Genomic DNA, 21680 nt, shown 5'->3' with positions numbered 1-21680 from the left:
TTTTTTTTTTTTTTTTTTTTTTTTTTTTTTAATGTTAAATTGTACACTTTTTGGTTCGCATACGCCGCTTTGGTTTTGTAAATTTACTTTTTAAAATTTTAAATTTTTATTATTGTAGATTCAAATATTTTGAACTATTACAAGCGAATTTTGTTGTCTAATTTAGCTAACTTAATAATAAGGGTAAATTTCAAATACCACCCCCGTGATTTCGTGCTTTCTCAATTTAGTACCCTGTGGTTTAAAGTGTATCAATTTAGTATCTTGTGATTTCATTTTTATTTTTTCATCAATTTTTCTATTAATATTTTATTAAATTATATACGAATAACTTTATATACCCCACCCCACCTAAGTTTATCGAATATTCACTTTAGTATCTTTTAGTTTTAACTTTATCATCAATTTAATAAAAAATATTAATGAAATCTATAATAAAAAATTAAAAATGAAAAAACATGTCACTAAATTAATACACTTTAAAGCACAAGGCACTAAAGTGGAAAAGTGTGAAATCACATGGGCAGTATTTGAAATTTTTCCTAATAATAATAATGTAATGTTGGTGTAACGATAATGTAATACTTTAGTTATTGTTACTAAAGTTAAAAAGTGTGAAACCATAGAGGCGGTATTTGAAATTTTTTCTAATAATAATATAGTGTTGGTGTGACGATAATGTAATACTTTAGTTATTGTTACATCACTAATTACAATATAAATATAAATAAGCTCCACATTTTCCCTTTCATACTTTTCACATAAAAAAAATAAAAAGACAAAGTCCAAAAAACACAAAGAATGAAAAAAAGAACTTGAGGACTACATTGAGACAGTTTAATCCAAACAATCCCCAGTTTAATAGCAGAGTGGGCCAATCAAAGGCGGCGCATTCACACAACTCATAATAATTAAAAAAAGAAAACAATGGGATGATTACTTATTCCACCATCTTATCTAATCTAATCCAGTTTTAATGAGTCAAGAACACATCCAAACCACATCAGATTGAGAGGAAAACACACCAACTATTTGTTTTCAATCACAAAGTCATCAAGGGTATTAACAAAATATATAACACCAAGTATATACTTCATGAGCACAATACCACTAAAGCAACAAAAAGATTTGTTGATGCAAGTGGGGAGTAAGATAACAAGCCTTTGTTCAAACTAAGCAAAGCATTTGAAAGATCGAGAACCAAATTGTGATTCATCAAAAGTTTGGAGATTACCCGTAATTTTACCTGCGGAGTTTTCTAAAGCAAATTATAGTATTCTTTCTTTTTTCACTAAATAATATGCGATAAAGAGATCCTAGTTACTTGCTGTACAACAGGCAATCAACTTACAGGAGATTACAAGGAATTTAAAAAGGGCAATGATAATGTTTAAAATCTAACTTATTTCATCACTTTCGACATACAGGGTTCGGTGCTCAAAACCGGCTTACACACTCGTATTTGTTTCGCATCTGAGTTCCACTTGTCCTGTATCTTCTCATAAAGTACAAGTAGTTGGATCATGATTGTTTATACAGTCGAGCAATCGAGCATGTCGGATCGCCAAGTGACTCGAGTCACAATATATGATGTCCATATCGCACCCTGGCGAAAGTTTGACATTATGTTAGTTAATAAAGATCAAATCACATATGTTGTTGAAATAACTAAAGAAAAATGTAAAAAGGATCACGAAAGGAATCAGATCAAATGACAAAATAATCTGGAAAAAGGATTTTTACATAAAACCCTGAAAAAACAATCTAGCAGCTGTAGAGGGAACTTTTTGTTAGTGCATGTAAGCAAGAAGGAAAATTCAAAGTTCACAGTGATATATTACATATTAGTGAATGGATAATCAAGCAGGGGTTAATACGTCGATATGACGAAAAACTTTCATTAGAAGATCAGTTCGTACTTAATACAGAAAAAGATAAAAAGAAAAATCCTGCCTATACCTCCAAGTTATTGTTCTCTAGCTCTCTTTCGTGCCATAAACCGTTCTCTCGCAGCAGCCAATGCATCCTCGCTCCTTTTATAATGCTCAGCGGTTGTCGCCTGAGATGCCAATGCTTGATCAACATTGATCTTGTCCTCCACCGAGGTACTTCCTGCAGGGACCGCTGATACAGCCTCCGCTACAACTTCTTCAGAACTGTTCTTAGCACGGTCGATCATTTTAGGTTCTCTATTGGCTTCCTCTCTACGTTGAGGAGAATGGTGAGATTCCTTAGCATCCTGCTTGCTTGCTTGACTTTCCTGGGTGCTATCATTTGCTTCGTTATGTTGTGTTGGCTTTGGGTCCTCATTCAATCGAGCACCAAAAGCAACATTCTTATTGAGACCAAAGTAGAAGTCACTCAAATCTTTCTTCTTGGTTACCTTTCAAAAGAGACGAGGTCGAGTTAGAGTATTACAATGTAAGAGAAACAGAGCTTATGCGAGAGGAAACTGCTAACAGGAGTAGTTGTCATCTTGCAGTGCGATGCATAAGTATAACAAGAACAGTGAAAACATTCTTCTATATTTCCTGTGCTGATTAAAGCATGGAAGACCAGCTTTAAGCACGACAAACAGCTCAGCATCCGTAAGATCCATTCGGGAAGCACAAACCACATGGTAAAGAAATAGGAAAATATTGATTAAAAAAAAAATTTAGAACACTTACATCCTCCTTTTCCTCACGAATTTGCCGCAACCTCTCTTCTTCCAACCATTTTGCCTGCTCAGCAAGCTTTTTCTTATAGGCACTTGTTACAAACTTCTCTTTGTCAGCAAAGAGGTGATCGTCCTTGCTCCTTTCTTTCAGCAGTTTCTTCTCGTAGATAATCTCATGTTCACGCTCACGTTGTTTTGCTTTGTCCATAAGTACTTCAATATACTTTGACTGCAATTAAGAATAAATGCCATCAGAGGATGCATGAAAAGGCATCCATATAAGGTTATGATACCAACAAATGGAAATCCTAAAACACACAGTACAAAATAACCAACAAATGTATGAAAAATTAAACCTAGGATAAAGACAGAGATCAGGGAATTTAAACAAAAATGTTGCCTGGTTCCAAACTATCAAACAATCTGTACAAAGAACTCTAAAATGCTAATATTTTTTACTCGCAACTATTCGTCTTAGTTGTCAATGTAACTACCCTGCTATGAATGAGGTATTGAAGAGCAGTAACAAGCAATGCGAAATAAGAATAGCACCGGGCTCTGAGATGAGACTTTCAATGAATCCTTCTCTCTTTCACATCATGTATACACTATACAAGTGGATGCAACAACTTGATCAGAAAGTCCAATGCCCAAACAAATGGAACCACCCTCCTATGAATGATTTGAACAGGCTCTGGTGGCCAACCAGCACTCTGCAAAGGCAAAAAAAGTGCATACATCTTCTAGATGGTGCACAATTCCTGTTTGGGACATTTGCCAAACGAATTCTACATTCTTCACACTATATCCAATTTCATGAAACTTTTATGCATCTTCTATGATAAAAAGTATTTCTGCATAGTAAACATAGATATGCATCTCGCAAGCAAAGTAAAACTAGGAAATTGTGAAAGAAAAAGAAAAAAGAACCTTTCTCTCAGTTTTGTCCTGGATCTTGGGGCGCACGATCTTCTCCTTCATCTCATCATATACCCCATCATAGTCGAAGACCGAGGGATCCTCTTCAAGCGCCTTCTTGTGCTGCTCCTCTACCTTTATGATTTTTCCAAAGTGCAAAAATTGGAAGAGGTCCGTGAGGAGGAAGCAAATCGTCAATTCTCCAAATGATTGATAACAATAATAAGGAGAACTAAAGATCAAATTTACCTTCTGTAGGGCCTTGTTCTTGGAGGCCTGGCGAGAGATTTCCCTCTCAACGTCGTCCTCATCATCACCGCCGAAAGCAAATGCCGGCGGAGGAGCAGGAGGCCTCGATGCTGTCGGCTTTGACTGCGATTTTGGGATTCGAAGCTGGAGCCCGTATTTCTTCTCCATCGCTTGCTTGTACTATCTCCACGATTCTTTATCTTTGCCTAAAATCAAAGTAGCTGTTATCACATGCAACATTGTTTTCAGAAAAATTCAAACAATTCAAGAAGCTCCTCTTTAAGTTCTGTAGAACGCTTGCTCATCTCAAAGTCTTTAAAATGTTATTATTCTGTGTTATTGTGATATTGCAGTTCACTTCCCTGTGGCCAAAGTTTAGCATTTTGTCGCATGTTCTTTCTGTTTAAGTTTTCTGCAATAACATACCAATAAAACAGATAGTAACAAAAGCTACATTGTTTGAGTACAAGGTGATAAACCACATATTCTACCATCTTGTGGCTTACAAAAGTGCAGAACATAGATATCTTTTCAATAACAGATCCTTGCGAAAAACTAACAACTTATTACGAATCATCCAAATTAGAGATTTGGAGGCATGATTTCTGATGATTGCGGAGGATTTCAATAAGTATAACCAAATCTGATGATTTAGGGACCAGTTTGCCATGAATTGAGCATCTTGAGCATAAAAATTACTCCTTTATCCAAAAAAAAAACTTTTCTAATTCGTATATGAATAATGTGACGCAGGTTGAAATAACATTGTAGTCAGTGTGATTGGATGACATTCCAAAAAAATACAATTCTACCCAAGATCCAAAAATTTATAACCTAAACCTTACTAAAACAGAAACTAAAAGAGGAACACAGTGCAATAGTCGCAAGGGGCTGCTTGAAGTTTTTTTAATCTAAAAACAAGTATCCTTGTAACCAGTTCGATCCAAAAAGGAACCCAACACAGTCACATATCAATCCACCGACATGAAACGATCATGAAAACCCTAAGACACCGAAATTTCCCCAAATTACCTCAAATTGGGAGACGAATCGAACCCTTGAGGGGTCCAACGGAGCCCTCCGGCGAAGCTGACTCGAAATCGGGGCGGCGGAGGAGCGGCGGCGGCGACCGTAGCTGCTGCGGCGTCCCACGGCGGCGCTCCGGCGAGGAAGGAGAGAGAGAGGGGGTGGGGGTCTCAGTCGCGTGTTCGATCCGCACTATATAATTTGGTTAAATTGCACAGCTAGTCCCTGATCGTTTAGATAATTTAATTCCAGTCCTCAAACTTTAAATATCCCCCCTACCCTATGATTTAAAGTGTATCACTTTAATATCTTGTAATTTTATTTTTCTATTTCCGTTAACCCCTCCGTTAAAATATATAGAAAAAAACTTCAGATACCTCATATGGTTTATTGAATATTCACTTCAGTATCCAATGATTTACGAAATTTTTACTTTACTACTATGTAGATTTAACTTTCTTATTAATTTAACGAAAAAATTAACAAAAGGGATAACGAAAAAAAAAAAACGAAATCAGAGGGTACTAAAATAATACAGTTTAAATCATAAGGTACTAAATGAGAAAATGCTGAACTATAAGGGTGGTATTTGAAGTTGTCCCTATATAAAATTTACACCCACCTTAATTACTTCAATTGCTTAATGTAATGCATTGCACCTGTAAAGTTATTTATGAATTTTTTTTTCTGGGGAAAAAAAAAAAACAGAGTTATCAGCAAACATATTTTCATATTTTCCATAGTTTCCTGAGAACCAACTGCTACATATTCCTTGCACAAACAAGGAAGATACAGCAAACAAGATATTAATGCATTTGAATCAAACAAACAAGAGAGAGAGAGAGAGAGAGAGAGAGAGAGGGAGAGAGAGAGAGAGCTCTACATTTTACATATGGTCACCCAATATTATCTTTTTGAGTGTTTTATAATCATTATTGTTTCTCAAGTACAAAGCAAATATAGCAGTAGTCATATCTGCAGAGGCCACAAGAGCTAAAAGTAAAACCCCCATAACATGTAAAAAAAAAAGAAAATTTTTTTTTTTCTTGCAAAACTAGCTAAATCAACTATAACAATTATATATCAGGAACAACCGATTCCTTCGAGTCGAGAAACAAAAGATAATCAACACCAGAGAAGCATACAACCCGGATCTCATTAGTCAACGTACGTCGTACATCATAAAATACGATGCGGCTTCATCCAGCAGAACAGCAAGATTATGTTATGAACATTTTGATGCTTGTTATGAAGAGAGGAGAATTACAACACCGCGATTCAGAAGGCGAAATCTATTTATTTCTCTACATTCGACATTTTCTTGTTCTTTTCCTTCACTTATCCAAATTAACATTTTCCCGAGTAAGTAGGATTCGGTGCTGGACTCGACTCGAATATGATCAAAAGAACTTCTCATAATCCTGCGGCGGCTGGTCCCAGACCTCCATAAAACCTGCAAATGAATTAAATGCCATTTAAATTCTGACAAGAAATGCAAAGGTTTAAATCATTAACAATTATCTTTATCTCTTAAGGATAGTAGGAAATAACCGCTCCAGTTTCATGTCAACTTTTGATGAAACTAACATCCTAGTTAGAGAGGAATAATAAAACAAAGTTTTAGGTAAAAATATGTACTGAGATCCCCTCAACTATAAGCGAACCTAAAGTTAGATCTACTCCATCTTTTCCGCTCTTTGGAAAACGAAGGACAAATAAAGTTATAAAAGAAACATATCTAGCAGATGCCATACCCTGACTAAGGATATTAGATTTTTTCATATAAAAAAGACGTGCATGGTAATTTTATGGTATTTTCTAACCAGATCTTCTCTGTAGAACACTAGCTTAGAAGAATGAGGGTTTGCTATTTTCCTGTAAATAGAAAGATTTTAGCAAAATGTTTTGATCAACTTTGCAGAGTCCTTAATATTCCTTCATAGGAAAAGAAATGCAGGTAGTGGGTATATAACCAATAATAACAAATCTCAATGACATTAGTTAGCTACAACTTAAGATGATAATTGGAAATGCAAAGGGGCTACATATCAATGTACCTATATCTCCAAGACCTCCATAAAATGGATCATCCACACCAGGAAACCCCTGCAGAAGAAACCCGAGTAAAGATTCAGTTATTTGTTGACTAATACAAGCACGGCCACTTTATTACATGTAAAGCTATCCCCAGCAACAGGAACAGTACTTCATGAAAAAAGGTATAAAGCCATTCGGCGGTTTATGGAGTACAGAATATAAAGACAAAGCGATCGCTCTCACCTCTGGACCATGTAGATGTATTCCGCCCTGAAGATCTGCTTGTATTGTTGGGCAAATATCAGCTCCAAGATAATCAGAAATTGCAAGACTATAGCCATCCTGAATACCAGGAATCACATCCCGAGGCCCGTCCTGGTGCAGCATATTTTCCATATTTGGGTATATCCCATCATTCCTGCTTTACAAGTATGTTAGTTTGTACTTAAAACTTGAAAAGATTTAACAAAAGATAAAAATGTACAACCTTACTTGAATAACAAAATTGATTTTGCTATCTGATTATACAGTTATTGGGATTTCAGAAGATTCCATCAAGTTCTGTAAGAATTTATTGTTTTCTCTAGTAAGAAACAGAACTTCCCTATAAGCTATAGAATACATAAACTGTCAAAAAAGGTAAAGAGTACCATAAAGTTCCGATGGAGAAGTACTCAAATCAAAGTAACTGTTTGATCAGGTAGTAAAGTGAAAAATTTTAAAGTATCCATTTCATAATGCGCTATAGTCCAGGTATGTTCATGTACATTTTAACAATTGAGAAAAAAAAAAAGAACCATTCACTAATGAAGTGGACAGGAGTTACAAGGCAGTAACAAAAAAACAGTATGAGTTGCAAAAGAAACTCACTTAGGCTTTGAAGAATCACAAGCACTGATTTCTACAGGGGAATCATCTTCAAGATCAATTACTTGAATTACTTTATCATCACTTGAGATCCGGTTGTAGCCATTTGTGTCCTTGGCATTTTTACCAACAGACAGACCAAAATCTACAGGCAGCTGCTTCGGAGATTCCAAAGAAGCGCCAGAAGCAGCTTGATGTTCCAAATCATGATCATCAAGTATCTCGGTAATTTCCGGGCTTTCCATCAGGTTAAGATCGCGGATCTTAAACGAAGTGGGCCGATTATTCCGCTTCACTTCTTCCATCTTATCAATGGGTTCAGCTCCGGCACTAGGAAATAAATTAGGCCCACCTGCTTTCTCTTGCTCATCTGACTCGGTCATCTCTTCATCTCGTACATTATTGTTCTCTTGAAATGTTCTTGATGGAGACAAGTCATTCACCCCTTTACCTTCTTCCATTTGGCAATGCTGTGAATTGCTATCCCCCTCTTTTGTTTCGGAAATCGCTATAGATGTTTCATTATCTGGGTTACTTTTAGTAGATCCATTTTGTGGGTCATCTTGTTCTACTGTCTCACTTGCAAGAACAGAATTGGAAGATGTTTTGCAATCTAAACTATCTTTCTGGTCTTTATTCTCAGCGTGAGCCTCATCTAATACCATCTCAGTCGGACCTTGATCAACCACTACATTTCTATGTGCCAATGCTGACCGTGGCTTAGTTGGCACTTTAGCAAACCCACAGTATTTAAGTAAACCACTCCCATGTTTATTAACTGATTCGTCTTCATAATTAAGAGCCTTACCGTCCAAAGCTTCCTCTTTTGAATCCTTCTTCTCCAACTCGCTGCTCTCGCAGCTCTTAACCTCCGTCCCATCCGAGTTCAATACTTTATTATCATCATCATCCATCCCTTTGTTCATATTAACATCACCCTGCCCCTCCAAAGGTGGGTCTTTCCTAGCACTACAAGAGCTAGCCTTTGATCCCGTATCATCAAAATCTGATTCTCCTATAACTTCACCAGTTACTTCTTCACCCTTTAACGGCCCAGCTACTCCTGAAACACTACTCCCAACTTCATCGTTCCCGCCTCTACGATCTCTACTATACCCGGGAGCAACATCTTCTTCTTCTTCGTCCTCCACACTATCAGAATAACCCCTACCACTTCTTTCCATCCACGGCCCATTATTCCTTCCTCTCTCCCTACCCCAATCCGAATAATTTCGATTGTAGAACCCAAATTTCCGCCTTCCTCTGCCATTTCTTCTTGAATTTACGCGGTTGTACTCATCATTGAATCCTCTCCGACATGGGCCCACATCGGCAGGCCCCGAGTTCCCAAGCCGATCTAGAGCTGAAGTTCGGCAACCGACTTGGTCGGGAATACTGTTACTGGGCCAGCTCACGGGCAGCGAGCTAGGGGGGAGCTTGCCCTTCGAGATTAAGTACTCAGCAGCAAGGCGGCCAGCTTCCATAAGAATCTCAAACTTCCGATGAGGAGGAGGAGGAGGGGGATAGAAGGGCTTGGTGTTGCCATGTGCGAAGTTGACATGGCCACGGCTCCGGCCGAAGGGGGAGATTCGGCCTGATGCTATACCAAGTGCCGCCGCCGATCCTGACCTTGCTCCGTCTACCGGAACTCGATTCCTGGACTGCATTTTTGGCTGCAATTTCAGCTGGATTTTTTTATTTCCTTCACGGTCACTGCGTTATGACACTGTTATTCAAAAGAACAAGAGATTAGGAAAAAGCACGTCTATGCAGTTTTATCCAATATAGGCAAATGCATCAAAATATAAGAAGTTATTTCTCCAATTACGTTCCATAAAGTGTTCAATAAGTGATTGTCAAATAAATTTTGTACTATTTATGTTGCATGATGAAAATTTTAAATTAAATATATTCACTAGAATCTATATTCATATAATTATTCTTTTGTCTTACATATTACACGTTTAAGGAAAATCAGTAACAACCTATAGGAGAGGGCATAATAATGTGAATTTATTTCTCTTAAAAATAACGAAATGTACATTTTCTCATTAAAACTATGATATCCCTTGTCCACGTCCCATTTTTTTACGAAGCTGATGATTCAAAGCATCTGAGTTATGGCATGTCCCGCATCTTATGTTCATGCTAATGTTCTATGGATACTATTCGAGTCATATTAGGCTCGTAGTATCCATGAGAAAACATCCAAAAAAAAAAATCCACATCTATATCTATCAATATACTACATACTATATTCTTATAATCAGTACATATATTTGGTGGTTTTTTCTCACTCCTTTTATCATAGTTCTTGTTATTTCACTAATAAACCCTAAAATTTAACTCCTTTAAGATTCCTCACACGCTAGTTTTTCGATAACATAAATTATCATACATTAAATAAGCTCTCTTGAACCTATCAAATAACCTTTCGAATCTATTTACAATTAAATTACAAAAAAAAAAAAGTTAAAATGCAGGGATATTTCGATCTAGTCCCCGAATTTGTCACTTAAACAGTTCAATCCCCAAAAATTTCCATCCTTAACTGCAACACAGATTAAAATCTCACAACAAACAACACTTTTCAATGAATTGAGCTCCTAAACCCTATTGCCTCATGCAAAGATCAACAAAAATTAACCGAAAAAATGAAAAAAAGAAGGGAAAAAAAGAATTGATTGGATCTGCTAAATTACCTTACAAAAAGAGAAAAAAACCTGGAGATCAAATCAGCGAAGAAGAGTAGAGTAATTACCGATCCTGCATCGAGCGAAGAGGTCGATTAGGGTAGAGAATTTGGGAGGAGGAGGTGGAGAAGAGCGCAAGAGGAACAAGAAGAAGAAGAAGAAGAATAGGGCGAGGACGAGGAATCGTGCGACGAAATCGAGTTCGGGGTTAGGGTTTGGAGTGGGCCGTTAATTGAGTTCACATTTCCAAATTACCACTCCGGTTCGAATTTAGACCGCACCGGTTCGGATTCGGACCAAACCGGACTCCGAACCGTATAGGCACCCCCTAAACTTTAACAAGTTTTGCAATTCAACCCCCTGGATTTTCTTTTTATTTGAATCGCATCCTTTTCGCTTATTAATCGTTTGATTTTACTCCTTCCATTAACAATTTTGAGATTTTTGTTGGAATCAATCACCTACGAAAAGATGCACATAATTTTTTCTTTACACTAAAATAATTATTAATTATGCGCATCTCTCGTGGGCATTTATTTTGATTCTAATAAAATTATCAAAATTATTAAGAAAAAGATGTAAGTCAAACAATAAGTAAGTAGAGCGAGGGCAAATCAAATAAAAAGAAATTTAGAAGATCAATTTCAAAATTTGTTAAACTTTAGGGGGTGTCCATACATTTTAAACAGGGCTGATTAAAATTAGTTAGGGAGTCAATTTTATATTAGGTCCTTGAAAACAACTACCTAATATTTAAATATTTTGATTTTATTCCCTAATTTTTTTTTTGTTTTATTTAATTTTAGTCGTAATTTTTTACTTAAATTTTATAGATTATTATAATGCAGTTACATAATTCAATTTATTAACTAAATATTAACATGTTGATGTTATAATAGTAAGATGCCATCTTAATTATTACCTCATTATTATCAATTATTTTTATAATTAAGATATATCAGTATTTAGTTAACTAAATTAAATTATAAAATTTAGTTGTAATAATTTATAAAATTTGAATTAAAATTTATAATAAAAATTAGAATTTAAGAAATAAAAATATTGTGCAGCTATAGATTTTCATTTTGAGGACCAAAGTGTAATTATTATTTTGTAAGCAACGAAGAGGATTATGTTAAAATACAAAAATAGTACAGGGACCATCCATATATTTTACCCAAATTCTTATACATTTTTAGATAACTCTCCTCGCACGCCTCGTCTTCGTCGGTCTCTGCTGCTGCTGCTTCTTCTTCGTTCCCGTCGCATTCGCCTCGCGATTTCATCATCTTTTTCTTTGTATTGATCTATTCGATCTGATTCGGAGCTACAGCGAGTAATTCTCCCACTTCTCTTCTTCTGTTTTCGGGATTTTTTGCGAATTTTTTCGAGTTTTTTTTTATCCATTTTTGAGAATCTCATGTTTGAGGTCTCAGTTGTCGTTGATTTGAAATTTTTAGGTTAAAATGTACTCTGTTACCCCTCAACTACACGCGATTTTGATGTACGTTCCTCGAATTTGCTTTTCTTGATTGATGATATTGCTTCTAAGTTGTAATTTTCCTTGATTTGTGTTATTGTAGTTGATTAAGTTAAAATTCTTGTTGAGTTTGATAATTTTGACAACAAATTTGGTAGAGTTTTGAATTTATGGCGGTGTTAGTAGAAAAATTAAAGTTGAGGGGGTCATTTCAATATGGCCTATAGTTGAGAGATCTTGATGCATTTTTACCCCCTCTTCACACTCGGATTCTTCTTCTTGAGCTACAATGGATTATTCTCCGAATTTTTCTCTTTTTTTCGATTTTTTTTTCCGAATTTTTAGTCCAACTTTATTCTCTCATGCTTTTATAGATTCTTACTTTTAAGAATTTTTCTTTTTATTTATTTATTTATTTATTTTATATGTGTGGTGTGGTAAATTAAGCGGGAATGAGTGATGGGTAGAGGAAAAGGTTAATTTATTAATATCAGCATGTTTTTATGAAATTAAAATTTCATTTATGCAAATATATAGAACAAACATGATTATTGCATGTCATATGTTACTCCTAAATTTTTGGGAAATATTGTATCAAGCACCCTCACTTTTAGACTATTTTGAAATAGTTCCCCCAACTTTGTTTTTTTCTGGGTTGATACCCACCTCAACTTTTCATTGTCTTGGTGTGAATTATTTTTCCATATTGAATTAAAAAAGCATTTGGAACAGTTAAAAGTTAAAAGAATCACTATTAGGTTTTTTTTTTTAAAAAAATCTTCAATTTATTAGATGAAATCAAAAGAATATAAAACATTAAGGGGCTACCAATCAAAAGGAAAATAGTTGAGGGATCTCTACATAACAAGAAATTTGAGTGGAGTGTCTGTTTGTATCCAGGAGGTATATTTCATTGGGTTATATTAGCAATTTGGCAATGTCAAATCAATATACCTTTGTTGTTAGTAATTTCCATGTAACTTCTGAGATCTGTAGAAGTAATCAGTGAATTCTATGTAATCGCCGTTGCGTAAAACGACTATTCTAAGTTTCTAACCCTTTGCTGATCTTTTTTCAAAGGTCTTTTCGCTTGTGATTGCATGATGGGTGGAGGCGTGTGCTATGATGGCTGGGATCCCGTGTATGACATCGCCAATACTGTCGTTCTCGTCGGAAAACTCGGCTACGGTAAAAGTGCGACTGGAAACAGCATTCTAGGGAGGAAGGCATTCGTGTCGAAAAACTGCCCTGTTGGCGTGACGAACACTTGCGAAATGGAGAGCACCACTTTAGGAGATGGACGTATGGTTAATGTTATTGACACCCCCGGTACGCATGTTTATCGTGGATGTCCTCATCCCTTACGTATAATTTCTTGCTCTTTGGTTAATTATGGTACGCTAAGATTTTGGCTGAAAATATTGCCTAACCTTAGAGTTTAGTACTCTAATTAGATATTACGACTTTCAAGTATCATGCATTTACGAGTAGAGACTATACTTATCCTGTAGTAGAGTCTTTGAACATGCAATGCGTCTTTCATCTCTTACTAGTTCTAAATTTTAACATAGCTCCTTGTGGTCCAGCACAATTTTGTTCAGTGAAATGTTTTTCTTTTTTATTTAATTGAACAACAAACGTCGCCTTTATTGAAACTATCACAATTGTGATAGTAACCCCAGAAGAAAGACGTTCTTACTCATGCGGGCTTTACGTAGAAAACATAAGATCTCAAGTTGTGACATGAAGGGAATGAGACTTGAAAAGATGCCCAAGATGCTACACGATTTCAGGGCCTGCTATATCATATTCTGGGAGCTAGGACCCTTTGTAAATGCTGAAAATGTACAGCATTCCGTGAAACCTACTTATATTTCTTATCTTTTGCAGGACTATTTGATTGGTCAGGTGGATCCGAGTTTATTGGCAAAGAGATAGTAAAATGCATTACTATGGCCAAGGACGGCATTCATGCGGTGCTTATGGTTTTCTCTATTAGAGCACGCTTCTCAGAAGAAGAAGAGACTACTATCGAGAGGTTGCAGACTTTCTTTGGTGAGAAAATTGTCGACCACATGATTGTTGTTTTTACTGGTGGAGATGATCTTGAAGAAGATGGAATGACCTTCAAGGATTATGTCGATCATGCCCCCAAACCTTTGCAGGTTTGGTTTTAAAACCGCTTTTTGTTTGATTTTTCTCACTCGATGTATTGAGATATTATTCTATATAACTCCGCAAAACTATCTATTTGCTAAGATTCTCCTGCAAAACCTGAATTTTTACCTATGACTTAAAGGGTTTACACATGAAATATCAGATTTTAAGGGATTTTCGTGTAAAGAGATAGCAGGGCATACATGTAAAATCTCCACGTAACTACTACATGATCAAGAAATATAGCATCAAGAACTGAGATGCTTGAGAAGAAGAGTATGTAAAAATAAGAACTGGCATAACTAGATAATTCTTTGTATGCTTAAATAGCACCAATGATCTCTCATGTAATTCTTGTAGTATTTTCTCTGCAGAAAATTATACAGTTGTGTAAAAACAGAGTGGTACTTTTCAATAACAAGACCAAGGATAAGGCTGTGCAAGCTGCGCAAGTCAATGAATTGTTTCGTCTTGTTGACTTGGTGTTAAGCAGTAACGGAGGAAAACCATTTTCAGATAAGATTTTTGCTGAGCTTAAGGTAGTGCGCACCTTTTGGTCTAAATGTTGATGTAATATTGGATCTGCGTAGGTGTATTACTTGATCATATTTTTTTCATTACAGGATGGGGCATCAAAATTGCTTGAGAAAGAGAAAGTTGTTGAATCCTTGAAGGGTTATTCAGAACAACAGATAAATGATTTGAAGCAAGAGATTTATAAGTCATATGATGAGCAGCTCACACGGATTACTAAGATGGTAAATATTTAAAACTGATATTATCTTGCTGGCTTATCTACTTTGTTTAATGTTCTTCAATATTACCAGCTTCAGAAAAATAGAGTTTATTGCTGAGAATTGGATTTGAGACTTGCTGAAAGCAATTACTTTAATGCCTGTACGGTGATTCAATGTTGTCTTTGTGTAATGCCATCACTCTTTAGTCTCATTAATGTTCCCATGTATTGTCCTAATCACATACATGACTTTTCCACTTTTTTTTTTTGGTTGAAAAAAAGGAATTGTTGGAATTATGAATATATGTGTGCTTAGTGTTGTTGATTGCGCAGGTTAAGCCTCTAGCTGGATCTTAAATTTGTCTCCAAGACTATCACAGGCTTAGTCTTTTTAATGAAGTGTATAGGTGTACTATATTATTGTAATTCGGGTTTGAATATTTGGAGCGTAACTCTTTAGTCTAACATAGTACTAAACAGGTACTTTAAAATATATATCCCTGCAAAATCATCTATTTACATATATCTACCCCTATAAAATCCAAATAGTCTACATACCCATCGAAGATGCAACTTCCTACAAAATCATCCTTCTTTTAGTTGGGGAGTCACCAACTCATGCGGAGAGGAGGGTTTTGAATTATGAGAAGTGCTCTAGGCTTGTTTGCTAGAAACTAAGTTTCTGTATTGTATACGGGAAAGTTCTGTTACTGTGAGGCTGTGTACATATCGGATAATTCTATACAGTTATATGCGTATATATCTCTACTACATGCAATGATTCGTGAAACCCTAATTCCCAATTATTTCCTTCTATAGGTAGAAGAGAAACTAAACAGTACTATCGAGAAGCTCGAGAGACAGCTGGCTGAAGAGCAAGCTGCTAGATTGGAAGCGGAGAAGTTCGCTACTGAAGCGAGGATAAAATCCGACGACGAGATTCAAAAGCTCAAAGCTAGCCTGGAGAAGGCTTACAGAGAAAACGAGGAATTCAGACAGCTCGCCGGGAGTAGGAAGTGCCACATCCTTTAGTCTCCGCATCATCAGCAGACCATAATGCTCAAAATCGAGTTTGCTTCTATGGTTTCATTGGCTCAGGTTTCCCATTTTAGACGGCATTTTTTGTGAAGTTGTTGTTGCACAGAATCATAGATAAAACATGTGTATATAGCGGTTTGAATGACCCGAATACGACTGTTGAAACTCCCTTGAAACCGGTTACATATTTGTTTTCCAACATGAAGTTGTTTGGAACCAGCCAGTACTAATGGATCTGCTACATGTATACAGTACAAAGCTAAAATCTCTGTTTGTTTGTTTGCTTATTTGGGTATCCATTTTCCAGATGGTGTCTTTTGTGAAAGTGGTAGTTATCGGTTGTGGTTATATACGTTTATATTTGTCGATATGTATATATATATATATATACACACTAGATTGAGTTCGAGTTGTTTCTTAAGTTCCCTGTTTCCTTCTAAGAAGTGAAACTTAAAATTCCCCAAAGTTTCTGGTCTATATTAGTATCTTTGTACTTTACAAGCTACACATAAAACAGAGGGTACAGAGAGGGGATTCTATGCATTTTCTACACATGTATATTGTCAACTTCATTGTCCTTCAGGGTTCTGCCACCACCACCCTGTGAACTGCTTGATGGGGGGGTATTTGAATACCATTTGGACCAAAAGATATAGTTGAAGAAGTTGAGCACACTGAGCCCTGCTAAGAGCCAGTAGAAGAGATCCAATCTATCCTTGTTGAGATCATTATCACTCAACCACCCTTTTTTTGAGTTGCTCCCACTAGTTGTGATCTTGTTCACCAGTGAGACCAGCAGAGAGCTCAGGTAGAAGCCAAATGAGTAGGAGCAGTAGGTCATTGCTGTCAAGAAGGATTGGATCCCACCCAGTGACTCCTTGTAGAAGAACTCAATAAGCCCCACTGCAGTGAACATCTCAGACAGCCCAAAGATGAGGAACTGTGGGGCTGTCCAGAATATGCTCATCTGCTTCTCTGACCCCACAGCAGCCTCTCTCCTCCTCCTCTCGACGAGCGCGGCCGCCACCATCGAGAAGGTCACCGTGAAGAGCCCGACCCCGATTCTCTGCAGCGGAGTGATGCCCGACTCCCTTTTCGTGATCCTTCGCACGGTCGGCACGAAGAGGAGCTCATACATGGGGACCAGAAGGATGAGCATGAGGTAGGGAATTGCTTGCAGAGAAGCAGGGGGGATGCTGAAGGATCTTGTGAGGTGGGTGTTCATGGAGCTCCCCTGCTGCACTGAGAATGTCTGGAGCTGGGCTAAGATGGTGTTGAAGATGATGGTGCATGCGAAGATGGGGATCACTGAGAGGATGGTTTTCACCTGCTCCACCTGGGTCACAGTGCAGAGTCTCCATGGGCTCTCATTCATGTTGGAACCATCCTGAACTTTGATGCATGCTTTGTCCAAGAACCTAAATATTGAACCGAAATGACGGCATGCGTAAGCAAACGCGAAAAGCTTCGACTCTCGTATACGGTTTTATCGAATTTCTCAACGATTGTTACCAGGTATCTCGGGTCGCTAATGAGAAGATCGAGAAACTGACGGAGAAGAGAAATGGAAGGTTGATTTGAAAGAAGAGAGTGTTGTATTCTTAGCTTTTACATTCAATTTAACTTTCTCGATTGTATTCACGATAAAGGGCACAGTTTGGTCTTTGCTAGTTTGATGGTCATTTCTGATTAGGTCTAGATGATTGATAGGTGCACTAATCACCTGAATTTGTTTGTGTGGCGAAAGCTTCCGACAGCACGGTTCGGTGCATTCGTGTTCTCGCTTCGGTAGAGCATTTCGGTACTAGAAGGGCAAATCTGCTTCCTCTTGGTAAATGCAGCTACAAAGACCTACAAATTTCTCAGATTAGAGAAACTATATTAGACTCAAAAGATCTGATCAAAATGGCTCCTTATAATTGATTTATATGACCCTTGTATTAAATATCTTAACAAGTCAACAACACACATCAAATTGGTGGAAAAGTACAAGATTGGTTTCAACAATCATTAGCAAACAACAAAGCATGAAGAAGAAAACAAACAACAATTGACACAAAAAAACAATTGAGGAAAAAGAAAAAAAAAACATGTGCATACATCACCACTAGCTAGAGTAAAGTAGTTAGATATGTTATCATATATACCTAACCTCAAGATGCCTAGAAAAAGCACAAGGACACATGAGGACAAATTTAAGATCTAATATTCTTTTCATGACATAATAATTAGTAGTTCAAAAAGGTTCTAATAGACAAAAAAAAATTAAGTAGTTCAAAAATGTAATCTAAATAGACATAGAATTGAGCATGAATTATTGGCCTTATTGACTTAAATTATAAGAGTAAAGTTGCAATCAATCATAGAATTAGTCCTTGAACAAGTGTAGTATAAAGTGATGACCATTATTCTATACTTTTATTTTGAATAAAACCAGGGAACCTTTTTGACTAAGGACAGTGACTAATCAACAAAATACTCCTTCCACTCTTTGAATCCTACATCACCAACAAAACAAGAGTAAATTGTTTTAATGATGCCCAGGGAATAGCAAAAAAATCTAAATGTGAAGTTGCTCATTTTGCTTTATACAAACCTTATATCCTTAGCATTTTCCTCAAGCATCCACCAAATAAGTAGAAATTAACCCTAAATCTTACACAACATGCACTATTATTCAGGGAAAAAACTAAAAATAAAGGTATAATAACACCCTCTATAAATACTGTGTTTCTGATATTATTCCCTGAAATTAAGAGCTTAAAAAAAGCCTATATTTTTACCCTATTAATCAATGAGCAAAATAAATAAATAAATAAATAAAGAGGTTATAATTAAGGAGAGAGTAACTTACTCTTGCTATTGGGGTAAATATACTACCCTGGGGAGGTTTATTCCTGTAGAAAAAGAACCCAGAGCACAAACTAATGAGCCCCAGAGCCATAGCAACAGCTGAGACACCAAAACCAATGTCCATCCCTGATCTGGTTTGGACCCAAACCAGCACAGTGAGAGCTATGAGCTCCCCAAAGCAGAAGCTGAAATAAGCTGAGTTGAAGTAAGTGGAGAGCTTCTTTGAGTGCTTTGGATCATCATCCTCCTTGAATTGGTCTCCTCCATGGGCTATCATGTTGGGTTTCAAACACCCACTCCCTAAAGCAACCAAATAGAGGGCCATGAAGAAGATTGTGGACTTGAACCCCTTGGCTTCAGTGCAGTGATCTTCTTGGGATAGCATGTTGCATTGGGGTGGTCTCAGTTGGGGGAGATGGGCTTGGATTGATAGTAGTATGAAGCCCTATTATGGAGTAGTAAGTCACATAGAAAGAAATTTTATTTTATTTTTAGAAGAAATTTGATAAAATGTGTCACTCTTATGGACCAATATGATCATTTAGTAGAGGATTAATTATGATGTATGATTCTGATTAACTAATAAGCAATTTCAGAAGCATGTTATGGCATCTATATATCTTTCAGAACTTTGTGTTGTGATCCTATAGTTGAGGGGTAGTTTTTTAGTCCTAAAAGTTGATTACTAATACTCAATGAGTCAGCATTTCGAAGTGATAGCCGAATTATGTTACGAATCTAAAAAGTTGAGCCACTAATCTACTGCCACATAAAAGTACCGACTCATCAGTAACATTTGAGAAAAATCATTACGAAAAAAGGAAAAAAAAAAAAAAAACTTACTGAGAGCTCAACAAATCCGAAGATCAACATGGTCCAGAAGCACCCCAAGTAAGAATCTGAGAGGAACCCACCAAACAGGGACAGGAGAAAGATGGTCCCAACAAAGTTGGTCACTATGTTTGCTGATTTTGATAGAGGAAAATGCATCTCATTGAACACATATGTGATTAGGTTGTTCCCCACAGCTGCAATTGCCATGATCTCAAATGCTTGGATACCTAAAAAGAGAGGATGAATCTGACTTAATTTGAACACATAATTTAGGCCTAGCTATATATCAAGCTAGCTTAGTTCAAAATGCGTTTTTCAAACGCAACCACTTTAATACTTTTTGAACTTTGCAAATACAGTAGTCAAACAAAAGTACTATATGTTTGTACATAGCATTGGATTCTGAAGCACGAGAGCGAGTAGTTTTTTTTTTAAAAAAAAATGCATTTCCAAACTAGATCTTAAGTAGAAAATAAGCTTCCATTGAATACTGGATGAGCGAAGCTCCAAAGTGGTTTCGAAGCATTAAAGCAGTTGCTTTCGAAGAATGCATTTCCAAATGAGACCTTAGTCAGAGCTACTGAAGTTGAGCTCTTGCAATAAGCCATAGTAATCTCATCATGGTTTTGTAATGAGAGAGAGTGAGAGAGAGAGAGTGAGAGAGAGAGAGAGAGAGAGAGAGAGAGAGAGAGAGAGAGAGAGAGAGAGAGAGACCTAGTACAAAGATTGCAGCTCTCATGCCACCATGCTTGTTAGGTTTGCAGGGCCTGCCCCTCCAATCAACAGAAACCTCAGCAAGCAAATTAGAGCACTCCCCTTTGAAGCTCTCTCTTGTATGGGTATCCATCTTTTCTCCTTCTCTCACACCACCACCACCACTCCTTTTTTCTTGTGATTTAGTAGGGGGGGTGGTGAATCTCTTGCTGATGAGCTCACAATCAACTGCACAAAGTGTGATGTTCTCCTTCTCATTAGGACTTTGGGGTAAAACCAAGGCAGGTTGATTCAGTTATTTATACTATTTTGATGAGAGAGAGAGAGAGAGAGACTAAAGTGATGGGTTGGTGAGAGAGAGAAATGAGAAAAAGTTATGGTTGTGGATTCATATATCTTTGTACCTTGTCTCTATCCACCCCTTCATTATTTCAATGTCAATTGCCAATGTATAAATATAAAATTCTAAACTTTTATTATTCTTTAGCAGCTTAAGTTTTTAGAGATATTCAATTTTGTATAGTATCAGGCATACGACGGCATAACTTTTAAGTTTTTTTTTTTCCTTTAGTTTTATTTAATTTTTACTATTTAATTCAAGTCCACGCCAAAATTTATATGGAGCTCAAACATGGAAAATTACACTATATTTAACATATTAAAATACTGTTATTTAACAACTTAATGTTTCATTCAAAAAGGGTTATTTTTACACTTCATAAGTTGCAACCATTTTCATACCTATAATTAGATGATTAAACTCAAAATATGAGAAAACATCTACTATTTCAATTTGATTACATAATATATGATATAAAATATCAAAATATTATTGTTTAATACCAAAGTAGAAAGTCCGATTCAACTTTTTTTTATAGGAAAAACTTCAAATACCGTCCACGTGGTTTCACACTTTCTCACTTTAGTACCCTATGGATTTATTTTTATCTTTAAATTATCGATCCTCTTAATTTTTTTCGTTAAATCAGTGACAAAATTAAAACTAAAGGATGCTAAAGTGAATATTCGATAAATCTAGGTGGGATATCTGAAATTTTTTATATATAATTTAACGAAATATTAACGGAAAAACTGACGAAAACATAAAAATGAAACCGCAGGACACTAACTTGATACACTTTAAACCATAGGACACTAAAGTGTGAAAGTGCGAAACCATGGGTGTGGTATTTGAAGTTTACGCTTTTTTATAAATACTCACATCCTTGTCTCAAAAACTTCAAATTCAATCATCAAAATACAATTCTTTTGCGAAATTTTAGTGCTAAAAAAAAGGCATGCAACAATATATAGTTTCCCTCCCAATAAGTTCCTTTTTTTTTTTTTTGAAAGAAAGGTAGCATGTTATCTGATTCGTTTATTTCATTTAGAAATAAACTTAGCTGGAAATATAAATCA

The 21680-nt window shown here is 36.3% G+C and overlaps 4 protein-coding genes across 7 annotated transcripts; 1 reads left to right on the top strand and 3 right to left on the bottom strand.

Annotated features, from left to right (window-relative positions):
- Positions 1163-5015, bottom strand: LOC109726852 (nuclear speckle splicing regulatory protein 1-like). The gene is made up of 6 exons (XM_020256670.1): positions 4859-5015; positions 3827-4032; positions 3590-3712; positions 2670-2888; positions 1960-2383; positions 1163-1606 (listed from the first exon to the last, which is right to left on the bottom strand). Exons 2-5 carry the CDS (start codon positions 3992-3994, stop codon positions 1967-1969), a joined length of 927 nt encoding a protein of 308 aa, XP_020112259.1. The 5' UTR covers positions 3995-4032; positions 4859-5015; the 3' UTR covers positions 1163-1606; positions 1960-1966.
- On the bottom strand, positions 5737-10672 carry LOC109726526 (uncharacterized protein At4g26450). 3 transcript variants are annotated; one of them, XM_020256150.1, is made up of 5 exons: positions 10459-10672; positions 7760-9482; positions 7133-7310; positions 6910-6958; positions 5737-6305 (listed from the first exon to the last, which is right to left on the bottom strand). In XM_020256150.1, exons 2-5 carry the CDS (start codon positions 9421-9423, stop codon positions 6253-6255), a joined length of 1944 nt encoding a protein of 647 aa, XP_020111739.1. In that variant the 5' UTR covers positions 9424-9482; positions 10459-10672; the 3' UTR covers positions 5737-6252. The 3 variants fall into 3 exon arrangements, with proteins under 3 accessions (XP_020111739.1, XP_020111738.1, XP_020111740.1); XM_020256149.1 differs by having other exon boundaries at positions 10518-10672; XM_020256151.1 differs by having other exon boundaries at positions 7133-7307; positions 10518-10672.
- LOC109726572 (immune-associated nucleotide-binding protein 9-like) lies at positions 11648-16147 on the top strand. 2 transcript variants are annotated; one of them, XM_020256233.1, is made up of 6 exons: positions 11648-11785; positions 13010-13258; positions 13820-14094; positions 14461-14625; positions 14710-14844; positions 15642-16147. In XM_020256233.1, the coding sequence occupies exons 2-6, from the start codon at positions 13030-13032 to the stop codon at positions 15852-15854; spliced, it is 1017 nt and encodes a 338-aa protein (XP_020111822.1). In that variant the 5' UTR covers positions 11648-11785; positions 13010-13029; the 3' UTR covers positions 15855-16147. The 2 variants fall into 2 exon arrangements, with proteins under 2 accessions (XP_020111822.1, XP_020111821.1); XM_020256232.1 differs by lacking the exon at positions 11648-11785 and adding an exon at positions 12374-12404.
- Positions 16311-20600, bottom strand: LOC109726571 (protein NRT1/ PTR FAMILY 4.4-like). The gene is made up of 5 exons (XM_020256231.1): positions 20262-20600; positions 19557-19774; positions 18715-19158; positions 17584-17711; positions 16311-17278 (listed from the first exon to the last, which is right to left on the bottom strand). The coding sequence occupies exons 1-5, from the start codon at positions 20392-20394 to the stop codon at positions 16408-16410; spliced, it is 1794 nt and encodes a 597-aa protein (XP_020111820.1). The 5' UTR covers positions 20395-20600; the 3' UTR covers positions 16311-16407.

The sequence above is a fragment of the Ananas comosus genome, linkage group 21 (genome assembly GCF_001540865.1).
Source record: "Ananas comosus cultivar F153 linkage group 21, ASM154086v1, whole genome shotgun sequence".
In the NCBI taxonomy this organism is placed as follows: Eukaryota; Viridiplantae; Streptophyta; class Magnoliopsida; order Poales; family Bromeliaceae; genus Ananas; species Ananas comosus.
This window is presented reverse-complemented; position numbering and strand designations above follow the sequence as displayed.

Bases quoted from the DNA above. Each gene is read 5' to 3' on its own strand.
- LOC109726852 (XM_020256670.1), bottom strand. From the start codon at position 3,994: ATGGAGAAGAAATACGGGCTCCAGCTTCGAATCCCAAAATCGCAGTCA. The intron at 2,889-3,589 runs GTTCTTTTTTCT...TCTTAATTGCAG, and splicing joins AGGACAAAACTGAGAGAAAG to TCAAAGTATATTGAAGTACT. The intron at 2,384-2,669 runs GTAAGTGTTCTA...CTCTTTTGAAAG, and splicing joins TTCGTGAGGAAAAGGAGGAT to GTAACCAAGAAGAAAGATTT.
- LOC109726526 (XM_020256150.1), bottom strand. From the start codon at position 9,423: ATGCAGTCCAGGAATCGAGTTCCGGTAGACGGAGCAAGGTCAGGATCG. The intron at 7,311-7,759 runs GTGAGTTTCTTT...ATACTTGTAAAG, and splicing joins TGTGATTCTTCAAAGCCTAA to CAGGAATGATGGGATATACC. The intron at 6,959-7,132 runs GTGAGAGCGATC...TTTCTTCTGCAG, and splicing joins TACATCTACATGGTCCAGAG to GGGTTTCCTGGTGTGGATGA.
- LOC109726572 (XM_020256232.1), top strand. The intron at 13,259-13,819 runs GTACGCATGTTT...TATCTTTTGCAG, and splicing joins TAATGTTATTGACACCCCCG to GACTATTTGATTGGTCAGGT. The intron at 14,845-15,641 runs GTAAATATTTAA...TTCCTTCTATAG, and splicing joins TCACACGGATTACTAAGATG to GTAGAAGAGAAACTAAACAG.
- LOC109726571 (XM_020256231.1), bottom strand. From the start codon at position 20,394: ATGGATACCCATACAAGAGAGAGCTTCAAAGGGGAGTGCTCTAATTTG. The intron at 17,712-18,714 runs GTAAGTTACTCT...AGAAATTTGTAG, and splicing joins TATTTACCCCAATAGCAAGA to GTCTTTGTAGCTGCATTTAC. The intron at 17,279-17,583 runs GTGATTAGTGCA...TTCAATATTTAG, and splicing joins CGCCACACAAACAAATTCAG to GTTCTTGGACAAAGCATGCA.